Source organism: Pelophylax lessonae, assembly GCF_965119305.1.
Source record: "Pelophylax lessonae genome assembly, chromosome: 6".
In the NCBI taxonomy this organism is placed as follows: Eukaryota; Metazoa; Chordata; class Amphibia; order Anura; family Ranidae; genus Pelophylax; species Pelophylax lessonae.
In genome coordinates, this window is record NC_138773.1 from 251,197,023 (window position 1) to 251,209,757 (window position 12,735).

General features: G+C 45.7%; 1 protein-coding gene across 1 annotated transcript in view; it reads right to left on the bottom strand.

The window, feature by feature from the left end:
- PDK1 (pyruvate dehydrogenase kinase 1) overlaps positions 1–12,735 on the bottom strand; it is a 66,965-nt gene that overhangs the window by 12,047 nt on the left and 42,183 nt on the right. Inside the window, exon 9 of the mRNA XM_082262276.1 lies at positions 7,221–7,331. Coding sequence (XP_082118402.1) covers positions 7,221–7,331 — 111 coding nt within the window. The remainder of the gene's footprint in view (positions 1–7,220; positions 7,332–12,735) is intronic.

The following is a 12,735-nucleotide window of genomic DNA, read 5'->3' on the forward strand; positions in this document are numbered from 1 at the left end:
AGGGACGTCCCCAAGCAGTGCCAAACATGAGGGGCGGACAACAAAAATTCCCAAGGTTAAACACAATAGCTTACCAAGTAAACAGGAGCTCAGCAAAAAAACAACTGGAGCCCAACCTGAACAATACATCCCCAAAGAGGGAACATACTCTTTAAACAGCAGCCTGAAAAACTTTGCGGTCAAAGGAAGCATCCGCAGATGCCAATATACACTTTGTAGAATTTAGTGAAAGTGTGCACCGACGACCAATTGGCCATCTTGCAACCCTATGCCACTGACGCCTAATGATGGAAGGACCAAGAAGCACCAAGCACCTGAGTAGATTGCGCCGTTACAGGGAAAGGAGGAACCTGACCCTTGATAGAATAGGCCTGAGTCACGGTCTGTCTGATCCATCTGAATATGGTCACAGAAGAAGCTTTTCTTGGCCTGTCAGTGATCACAAACAGTGAGTCTGACCTCCAAAAAGACTCAGTGGCTGCCAAATACACCCGAATCGCCCGACCACATCCAGGCCATGCAAAGCAAATTCCTTAGGATGTTTAGGCCTGGGACACAGGGAAGGCAACACAATGTCTTCATTCAAATGGAAATGAGACACTACCTTAGGAAGGAACAATGGACATAAGCGAAGAACCACCTTATTCTTTGTCGACCACCAAGTAGGGGATACAACAAGATAACGCCGCCAGCTCCGACACCCTGCGAGGTCCAAAAACGTCAAAGCAGGGAAATCGCCCAAATATTTTCAGGGAGGCTTCTGGAGAACTGAAAGCACCAAGTTCAGATCCCACAGTGGTAGAGGAGACTGCAGCGGTGGAGTCCGATGTCAAATCCCTTGAATAAAAGTATGAACTAGGGAGTGTGTGGGGGGTTCGATGAAAGAAGATCTCCAAGGCCGACACCTGGCCCTTGATCGTAAGGCCAATTTCTGCTCTACACCTCTTTGAAGGAAAGTCAAAATTGAGGCGCCGACAAAGCACGAGGTTGAACTCCAATTGACACCACGAAATGTACGCTTTTAACATACAATGTTAGATCTTCCTAGCCTTCAGCAGTGTTGGAATTACTGAACCAGGCAAATACCTCTATCCTTCAGCACCTGGCTCTCAAGAGCCAGGCCATCAAAGCTAGCAACTGTAAAGCAGGGTGGAAGATCGGCCCTTGGGACAGTAGATCCTCCCTGAGAGGCAGTCTCCAAGGGCGTCGGCACCCGGTCCGCGTAAAAGCCGCAGCAGAAGCTTGAGAGGAGGAAACGCGTCGATCAGACGATACTGGCCCCAAGGGGCCACCAGAGCATCTGTGGCATCTTCTGGATGGAATCAGAGGAGACTTATATTAGTTTAGAAGCCAACCAAACTCTCAGGGTCTATAGAACGATCTCCATGTGGTCCATCAGGGTAGCAGAGGACTCCGCTCACAAGAGGAGATCATCTAGAAAGCCCAGTACCGCAATCTCCCGCTGAGGTAGCAACGCCAGAACCAGGCCAACACTTATGTGAAGATCCGAGAAGCAGAGGCGAGACCAAAAGGTTAACGCCGTGAACTCATAATACTCCTCTCCCACAGCAAAATGGAGAGAGGACTGGTGTCGGGGAAATATTGGAATGTGCAGGTAAGCATCCTTGATGTTAACAGAAGCAAGAAATTCCCCTGATGAAGGGATGCCACCACCATGCGAATAGACTCCATTCTGAAATTCTGTACCCACACAAAGCAGTTCAGGGCCTTGAGGTCCAGAATCGGACGTACCTTGCCCTCCCTCCCTTGGGACCGTGAACAGGTTTTATTAAAAACCCTGAAACAGTTCCGATACCGGAACAATCACACCCTGAAGCAACCGGTCTTGCACCGCCCCAAAGAGAGCTTGCAATTGGTCTGGGGACAGACACACATTGGAAGGGAAGAACGGAACTCTATCTTGTAGCTGGACAGAATCACTTAGTGGACCCATTTACCAAGGAAGTCCACCAACAAAGACGCCCCCCCCCACCCCATTCATGGGTGAGGGTAGTTAATCCCGCTCTCGGCTTGCCAGACCAGGGCCGCTTGGAAACGCCCGAGGAGGACTTGAAAGGTTTTGAACCCTTAACAGTGGACCCTAAGGGACGAAAAAAACGTTGTGTGAGCCGAGAAAGATGGGCCACGTCTGCAACAAGGTTCTTTTCTTTTCCCAGACTGTGGAAGAAAGGTACTCTCCCCCCCCCCCATGAGACTCTTAATGATCTCATCCAGGGTAGTCTAAGACGATCGCCCTGAAAGGGTAAATCAGTCAGAGCTTTCCCTAGAGGTCTGGTCCGCAGACCAACACTTAAGCCACAATACAAGGCCTAAGCACCACTGCCGAAACAGACAGCTTAGAAATCAGGGGAGCTGCGTCCAAAGAGACATCGCAGACAAACTTTGCAGCTGCGTCCCCCGTCTTCAAGGTCTCACGCACAGATACATTCAGTGCTTTCACCAGTGCCTTTTCGTGCGTGGTTGCAGATGTGGAAGAATCATCCTCACTACCTGAGGGTTCCGGGTACGTGGTCACAGACCCAGCAGGGTGACCCACGTCTGCAGCGGCTGAATCAGATTCAGGAGCTGATGAGACAGATGAGGCAGGGGAAGGCGTGGGGCACTTTTTGCTAGCTCCTCGCCTGAAAACCACCTCCACCCAGGACACAAAGGACTCCAAGACTGCAGTCAGTGCATCGATGAATGGATGAGACCCCGAGGTGCCTGCAGCCTCAGATAGGAGGTCAGGTGGGGAGATGTGCTCCAAAGACTCCATGAGTCACCAGGGGGACACCACAAAGTGTAATACACTGCAAAGGGACAACCTCCACCGCACTGACAGCACCACCCGGTTGCCAGGCATAAAAAAAACAAAGCTATCCTCAACAGAGAACCCCCCACCAGACTCACCACCCAGCAGAAACAGGCACCAGGATAGTCTGCACTCCACGTGCGGCGATCAGGAAGTGAAAAAATCCAGGAGTCAGCACCAGGGGATGAAGAGGGGCTCCCACAACTGAAGTCACCACCCACCGGGCTCCACTGTCACCAGGAGGGGACCCTAGGCTTCAAGGACATGCCCAAGCAGGACAGGGGGCCCTGGCAGGAGCCCCTACAAGATACAGCTTCCCCCCGGCACAGCTCATTGTGCGGTCGCCAGCAGCGCACCCCCTGGCCCCCATCGCCAGCACATTGCCCTGCCCCCACCCCAGGAGGTGGACCAGACTGCCCACACAGCCCCAGCATTAAGTGGAGGGGGGGGTCTGATGAGGGACAGATGAAAGGGGGAGTGCCTGATGGGATGGAGGGGAACCCAGGGGTCCGACCGTCCCAGGGAGAGACCCATATCCACTTCAAAACCCTCCAGGGGGAGGGGGGGGCAGCTACTCACCATACCAGGAACCAGACAGGCACCGCTCCAGACAGAACCCCACGTCATTGAAATGGGGAAGGGGGGCTGTCAGCCAGCAGAAATGCTGCGACTCAGGCCGTGACCCAGTCGTATGCGACCTCGTGAGGCGTTCAAGTCGCAGGCCAGCCCCCATCCAGTGGGGGCTATGTTGCGGCCGACCTAGCGCGGAGCTAAGGTCTGTCTAAAAAAAAAATTGCCAGGACCAGAGATCCCAGCAAGGAACTAGGTCCTTTCTCCTGACTAGGCAGAAAAAAAAAAAACCTGAGTACCTATAGCAGGGAGAGGGAGTATACCCCCTGGGACTGCCCATAGGCATAGCCAGATTCTTTTTCTGCCTAGTGTCCTACTCCTGTAGGGGGCAGTAGAAGCCAATGATTATGAAGATCAGCAACTGTGTCTGTCAATGAACAAAAGAGAAATGGCCGCCGGCCATTGAAACACAAACTATGGCAAAATGTCCACCGCATGCGGCTCCACGAGGCACCCCGGAGGGATCCCTGACATTATCCAGAAAGGAGGGGGAACCAGGCACAAGACCCCCAGTAGCAGCCAGTCCCCCTCCACATCGGTGAAGTGCAGCATACCAGCCCCTGTCACTATTCCAAACCACTATGCTACAGATGGGGGGGGGGGGGTTTACCAGGTGGCCCACCAACAACCAAGGGGGGGGGGTCTGAGGAGAAGGAGGGGAACCCACAGGTCCGTCCCAGGGAGGGGCAGCTATTGGTCCACCCTAAACCCTCCAGGGGGAGAGGTGGGGGGGACAGCTACTCACCATACCAGGAACCAGGCGGGCACCACTTCAGACAGAACCTCCTCTCCATCTAAATGGGGGGCTGTCGGTCAGGAGGAACGCGGCAACTCAAGCCAAGGCCTAGTTGTATGCGACCTTGCGAGACGTTTAACTCGCAGACCAGCCCCCCGTCCAGTGGGGTTATGTTGTGGCAGACCTAGCGTGCAGCTGTGGTCTGCACGCACTCGCCGGCCAGACTGGGGGGGGGGGGGGGGGGACAACTGGATCTAGATATCCAGCCTGTCACCAAGTCCAGTTGATTGTAGATCTTGCAGGGAAAAAAAAAAAGCCATTTAAAAAAAAGGAAAAAATTGCCAGGACCAGGAATCCCGACAGGAAACTAGGTCCTTACTCACGACTAGGCAGAAAAAAAAAAAAAAAAAACTGAAGGCCTATAGCAAAGAGGGGGATGTATACCACCTAGGACTGCCCATAGGCATATCAAAGTCTTTTTTTCTGCCTAGTGTCCTACTCCTGTAGGGGGGGAATATAACACTGTGATTCTGAATAATGGAGAGCTGTGTCCGTCAATAAATGAAAGAAAATGAAGTGCAATGAATACTTTCCGGTTGCACTGTAGTTCCCCCCTAGAATGGGAATTTAAAAAAAAACACAACCACCTTGGAATGCCTTCTACAAGGATATTTTCAAGCAATCTGATTGAATATTTATATTATGTTCATTTGTCTTCTTCAAAGAAGCCCACTAAGTAATATTTGGGCATTTTAAGTGGGTAACAAACCTCTCCTATCATAGTGGTCTGTCGATGGAGGGGACAGGGTAAAGAAAGTTATGATTTCCACCTGTTTTAAAGCAAAGTGAGGACAATCAAGTATTCTGACTGTCTGGTTTAGGAGATTAGTTTACCTAAGTATTAGCAGCCTATCCAGCTTCAGTAAACTTAAGAAAAACATTTAATAATACTATTAAGAAAACTAATAGGCTTCTACACTGGAAGCACTATCCATACCAAACATATACTTTGGCCTTTATTCAGGTGAATAAATATATCTGAAGCAGAATTGCCTAACTTGCAAAGAGTTACTGCATTCCACAAAAGACTGGACCACTGGACCAATTTATCCAATAGTTCTATTACAAACTATACAAATATAAATAGTGCTCTTTCACATTGCTCTCCTAAACTTCTGCATGCCGAAGACTGCGTGTGCTTTCCATACAGTGCAGTGACTGCATCCTCTAGGCATAGCTTATCATATTAAAACCATTATTTCTAAAACTGCAGGTTTCCTTGACATTTTATATCCCAGAGAACAGTAGAAGCAGCTCAGAAGAGATTCAAAAAAATAAATGATAATAAAATGATCAAAACTGCACTGCACATACAGTATCTAACAAAAGTTAGTACACCCCTAACATTTTTGGAAATATTGTATTATATCTTTTTATGTGACAATACTGCAGAAATGACACTTTGCTACAATGCGAAGTAGTGAGTGTACAGCTTGTATAACAGTGTAAATTTGCTTATCCGTCAAAATAACTCAGCACACAGCCATTAATGTCTAAACTGCTGGCAACAAAAGTGAGTACATCCCTAAGTGAACATATCCAAATTGGGCCCAAAGTGTCAATATTTTGTGTGGCCACCATTATTTTCTAGCACTGCCTTAAACTTCTTGGGCATGGAGTTCACCAGAGCTTCACAGGTTGCCACTGGAGTTCTCCTTCACTTCTCCATGACGACATCACAGAGCTAATGGATGTAAGAGACCTTGCGCTCCTCCACCCTCTGAGGATGCCCCACAGATACTCGATAGGGTTTAGGTCTGGAGACATGCTAGGCCAGTCCATCACCTTTACCTTCAGCTTCTTTAGCAAGGCAGTGGTCGTCTCTCGGAGGAGTGTTTGGGGTCGTTATGTTGGAATACTGCCCTGCGGCCCAGTTTCCAAATGGAAAGGATCATGCTCTGCTTCAGTATGTCACAGTACATGTTGGCATTCATGGTTCCTTCAATGAACTGTAGCTCCCCAGTACAGGCAGCACTCATGCAGCCCCAGACCATGACACTCCCACCACCACGCTTGACTGTAGGCAAGACACACTTGTCTTTGTACTCCTCATCTGGTTACCGCCACACACGCTTGACACCATCTGAACCAAATAAAGTTTATCTTGGTCTCATCAGACCACAGGACATGGTTCCAGTAATCCATGTCCTTAGTCTGATTGTCTTCAGCAAACTGCAGGCTTTCTTGTGTATCATCTTTAGAAGAGGCTTCCTTCTGGGACGACAGCCACCAAGACCAACATTATGCAGTGTGCGGCGTATGGTCTGAGCACTGACAGGCTGACCCCCCACCCCTTAAGCAATGAAGGCAGCACTCATTTGTCTATTTCCCCACCTCTGGATATGACGCTGAGCACGTGCACTCAACTTCTTTGGTTCTTTCGTTGTATGGTCTTGGCCAACGTGCTGCAGCTCAGTTTCAGGGTCCTGGCTATCTTTTTATAGCCTAGGCCATCTTTATGTAAAGCAACAACTCTTTTTTTCAGATCCTCAGAGTTCCTTGCCATGAGCTGCCATGTTGAACCGGGGAGTCACATGACACCGGGGAGGGAAAATGGCTAATTGGGCCCAATTTTCACTTGGGGTGTACTCACTAGTGTTGCCAAACGGTTTAGACATTAGACATTAATGGGTGTGTGTTGAGTTATTTTGAGGGGACAGCAAATTTACACTATTATACAAGTTGTACACTCACTACTTTACATTGTAGCAAAGTGTCATTTCTTCAGTGTTGTCACGTAAAAAGATATAACAAAATATTTACAAAAATGTTAGGGGTGTACTCACTTTTGTGAGATTCTGTAAGCATCTAAAAATGCTTTGGAGAAGATGGGCATCAGTTATGTGAGGTTGTCAATAGTGGACTGCATACTGGGTGCTTTCCAGTTGTAAATTAGGTAAGTGGCAAATAGATATATGAACTCCCTAGTTTTCAATTAGATAATGTCAGACAATAAAATGTAAAATCAGGCAAAAGACCCACTAGTGGAGTGGCACGGGAAGTCTCCATTTTGGGAAGTGGCGCTGTGGAATACATGTAGTTGAACAATCTATCAATCTTCCGTAGTGGCACTCCACCGCCACGATCACTGAGCTGCAACACAACAAAAAGAAAGGACATCTGTTTTCTGTATAACTTTACCAAATACATTTTCACTTGTCTTTTATAGCCAGAAAAAGGTTTACACAATAAAAATAGAGAAAAGGGAAATAAAGAGTGTGAAGGACAAAAAAAAAAAACCTAAAAAAAAAAAAAAAAAAAAAACACACATCATAAAATAAAACAACATAAAATGCAGTGGAAAGCCTAGTGATAATTCTTACATAGAATAAAAAAAAAAAATATATATATATATAAAATTATTATTATTATTATTATTATTATTATTATTATTAATAATAATAATAATAATAATAATAATATAGGATTTTCTAGCCCACTGATAAAGCCATACTGATGCACTGAGGGTTGCCTGTGCAGTGTACCCCTTTCCCATACTCTCGCTGAAAAGTGTGATAGGGACAATAAAATAAAACCTTTTCTTTTTTAAAAAACAGTGAGTTTATTGAGGGGGAAAAAAAAAAAAAAAAAACTGGAGCATTACAACAACAATTTCAAGGACTGTGCATACACAAAAAATTCTTGCAAGAAGCAGCGTGTACAATCAATACTATCGACAATACAGTACATGTGGACATCTCAAATAGTGCAAAGGGGCAGCCATGGAAGCTCAAAGAGACTCATGACAGATATTAACTCCAAGTGTCAGATCTCTGAAGCCAGCGATTCCAGATTCTATTGAATTTAGTGGGATTTCCCCTGTGCTTATACATGAGCCTGTGGTATGGTAAGATGCCATTAACCTCTGCCAACCATTCACTTAGCTCAGGAGGGCGTTCCCGCATCCATCTCCTGGCAATCAGTTTTCTAGCTAGGAACAGTGTGGTTTGCAAAAAGGTGGTAAGGGATTTGTCCATGTCTTCATCTGGGTAAACCCCCAGGAGACACTGTTTAGGGTCTAGCTGCACGGGGGATCACATCCTATCATGCAGAAAGGCAACCACTTGTTTCCAGTATCCCTGGACAATGGGGCAGCTCCAGAGCAGGTGGAAAAAAGGTGCCTATGGTCATGTGGCACATAGGACAGTCTGGGGAGACCTCCGGTCGGTATCTCGACAAGCCCAGGGGAGTAAGGCATGTCCTGTGTAATATGAACAACTGTGTAAGACGATCAGAGAGCTTGGGGGGACACCCTTCTACACGTCTCAAGAGCGTCATCCCAGTCTTCGTCCTCCATGTCCCCCACATCAGTCACCCAGGCGGTTTAAACGGCGTAAGCAAGAACAGTAGAGGAGGGCGTATGCAATTTCGCGTAAAGAATAGAGATAAGGTGTTGTGGGTCCGTGCGCTTGATAATCTCAAGGATAGAGATAGACTCCACAGGAGGGAGTTCGGGCTGAAATTGAGTTTGGAAAGCATGTCTGACCTGATAATACCGGAGCAGCATGTGGGGCGGTAGGGAGTGGGTCGAGCTAAAATAAAACTTCTACCAGAAATACACTATATTACCAAAAATATTGGGATGACTGCCTTTACATGCACCTGAACTTTAATGGCATCCCAGTCTTGGTTCGTAGGGTTCAAGATTGAGTTAGCCCACCCTTTGCAGCTATAGCAGCTTAAACTCTTCTGGGAAGGCTGTCCACAAGGTTTAGGAGTGTGTCTATGGGAATGTTTGACCATTCTTCCAGAAGTGCATTTGTGAGGTCAGGCACTGATGTTAGAGAGAAGGCCTGGCTCGCAGTCTCCACTCTAATTCATCCTAAAGGTTCAATGGGGTTGAGGTCAGGACTCTGTGCAGGCCAGTCAAGTTCCTCCACCTCAAACTCGCTCATCCATGTCTTTATGAACTTAGCTTTGTGCACTGGTCCAAATCATTTGGTGGAGAGGGGATTATAGTGTGGGGTTGTTTTTCAGAGGTTTGGGCTTGGCCCCTAAGTTCCAGTGAGGGGGACCTCTAAGGCGTCAGCATACCAAGACATTTTGGACAATTTCATGCTCCCAACTTTGTGGGAACAATTTGGAGATGGCCCCTTCCTGTTCCAACATGACTGCGCACCAGTGCACAAAGCAAGGTCCATAAAGACATGGATGAGCGAGTTTGGGGTGGAGGAACTTGACTGGCGTTCTGAGAGATGGTTGGAGTTGGAGTGGGATGACCTTTCAGATGTAAGTGCCACTTGTCATTATTTTATTTGTTCAATAAAGAAGATTTTATCAGCATTTTTATCATCATCTTTATTTACATTTCCCAAGACTCATTGGTGCATATATCCCTGGTTACTGAGTTTCTAAATTTTTGGTTGGATTTCACAAATTTCTCTTTGTAAACCTCTTTATTGGAATTCTGGGAACCATCCATGCTTTCACTACATTTGGGCCAGGACTGGGGTTCCATTGGCACCGATTTATGATGCCACCCAGTGGTCATTATATTACATCGATTTTGTACACATTTGTTGGTCAGTAAGTTTAATTGCTCCCACTTAGCTGAGTGTGCTGAAGACATCATGTTCTAGCAAAAAATGCTGATTTTATGTTTGTGATAAATTAAGAAATTGCCCAGACAGTGAATGAATAAAAGACAGGCGCATACACTTCACTTAATGAGTTTTCAGAGACAAGGACCTCATAACTTGTGAAGAGAGGACCAGGTGGCGGCCTTGCAGATCTGCGATATAGATGCTTGATAAAAAAAAAGCCCAGAAGACACCAACAGCCCTGGTAAAATAGGCTCTGATGGTAAAGGGAGGGGCCTTTTTCATATGAGTTACTGGATCCACCTGATAATGGTAGGACAAAGAGTGTCCCATGGTCTACCTGAAAGCAACAGCCTGTATTCGCAGGACTGACAGCCCTGACCACATTCAGGTCACATAGGGCAATTTCCTTGTCATGTTTGGGGGCAGGAAAATGTCCTCAGTAAGATAGAAAGAGAACAGTTTAGGTAAAAACTAAAGATTTTGGTCTCATAACCATCTTGTTCTTATGCTAAACAAGAAAGGGCGATTTAAAAAAAGGAGAGCTGCTTACTCAGAAACTCACCTAACAGACATTACAGCAACCAAGAAGGGTTTTCCAACAGAATGTCTCTAATCTTTCAAAGGAAAGGGTTTTTTTGAAAAGCAGAGAGCACCAGGTTGAGATTCCAAAGTAATAAAAGAGCTGGAATTGGGGAAATTATAGAAGCAACTCCCAGTAGAAAAGTCTTAATGGATTGCAAGGCAAGAGGTTTCTAGAAGAGGATAAATAAGGCAGCAACCTGTCTCTTGAGGGTACTCCGGACCAGACACTGGTCAAGATTAGACTAATGTACAAGTGATAGAGTATTTCCTAAAGTTATGCCTTCTGAAATTGCACCAAGTATTGCTGGCCATATACATATATATTTTAGTTTGAAAATGTTCATTTTAAGAACATTAATTTTATTTTCTAATCGTTCGTGGCGTCAAATGCGTGTTCGTTTTCAACTCCAATGATGGGAAAATTTTAAAGAGGCAGAAAGGAAAACTTCTCTCGAGCAAACATCTTTTAGTTCAGAAATTACATTTATTTTAAAAGTGAATGTTAAAAGCAAAAAGACAATTTTGGAACGTCAGTTGTGCATTCATCGGATATGCAAAGAATTTTCGTATGAATGTTCGTACAAATATTCTTGGCCGAAAATCAATACTTGTATGGCCAGCATAAGTCTGTGTACCTCGTTCTTTTGGGCCAGTTTGGTGCAATGAGAATCATTGGGCCCCTTTCCTCCTCCATCCTGCACAGCATTCAAGGGAGGATCGTCATCATATGGAAGCCATTAACCAGTCAGAATGCCCAAGGACACACCTAAGCATCCACTGTGAAGGGGGTGGCAGACAAGGTGCTGTCTGAGAAGTCCTTCAGCAGGTGTTCATTTAAGTAACCTTTGACATAAAAGCCCTGGATTCTTAGAAGAGCCTGAAGCAGGGCAACCACTTTTGTGAATTCTTCGGTTGCAGAGGTGTGATGGAAAAATGGGAATGTGGAGATAAGCGTTTTAAATCTCCTTGTCTTAGGAAAACAAAGACAGATCTTGTAGATTCCTATCTGAACTTTGGAACATGAAGGGATGTACCCAGTATTTCTGCAGATGCCCCCGTTTGGTTTGGGAACTGTAAAGGAGTTTGAATAGGAACATTGAAACTGCTCTTCTGAAGGAACTGATACAACCACTCCTTGTGTATCTGAAATTGGTGAAATGCGGTCATCAAATCTGTCTTTGGTCTGAAGCTGGCAGACTGGAAGGTAAAAATGTGAAGAGGGGGGATAGAAACAATTTTGTACCCCTTTGAAACAGATTGGACCCAGAGGTTTCACAATGACTTGGCTCTAGACGAGCAAAAATGTCAACTGACATCCCCCCCACCCCACGACGTGGAGATGCCCCTTTATTGGAGCACTTCGGGGAAGGCTTGGTGGGTTAGGCGGGCCAGGGCTTGAAACAAAGAAGTGTTAAGCCTTGGTTTTGAAGTTGAAATCTGTGGAGAACCGAAAGAACCCTTTCTTTGTGTAAAGATAGAAGCTATTAGAGGCTTGGACTTTTTCTTATAGTGTAGGAATCTCTTTTCCTTGATACATTATAAATTGCATTCCCCAAATAGGTGTTCACCAACAATTGGCATGAAAAGAAGATGTCTAATACTTACCCAAGTCCCATCTCAATCCAGCGATGTGCATTGGCTCCTCCTGCTATCAATCACAGTCAGTGAGGAGAGAGTGGGGAGCACATAGAGGCAGCTTGGGAGTAAGCACACACAAGTGTCCCCTAGCAAACCACTTGGCAAGAGGGAGGGGGCAGGAGCCCAAGAAGAGGAAGATCAGGGCTGCTCTGTGCAAAACCACTGCACAGAGCAGGCAAGTATAACATGTTTATTATTTTGTATTTTATTTTTTTTAAAGCATGTGCCTTTACGATAACTTTAAGCTGGCATCCCTACACGCAAGTACATTCGATGCCCATGGGCATACTCTGCACTGCAACAAAAGACATTGTGGCGTGCAGCATTAAAAAGAAAAAAAGAAAAAAAAAGCTGCAGGTTCAGTTTTTAGTCAATTGTCATGTATTAGCAGCCCAATCAAACTGTAACACAACCTCAAAAGATCGGAAGGTGCCCTAAATGTGACATGTGGATCCACTTTAATATCTCTATTTTAGAAGATTAGAAACAGGGACCAAACCTTTTACACACTATACATTCCGAAAAAGTAAACATTTACACCAAAGCCTGTAAATGTTTTAATATATAAATCTAGATTCCTGCAAGTATTTAATCATTAGCCTGACCAATAGTGAACAGTGTGAAAGTGTGTCAAAGAGTTTTATTTTTCCTGTGCAGTAAATATTTTTGAGTTCATGTACATAACAGAAAACATGACGACATATGCATCCAATTTAGAGTCATAAAATACAAAT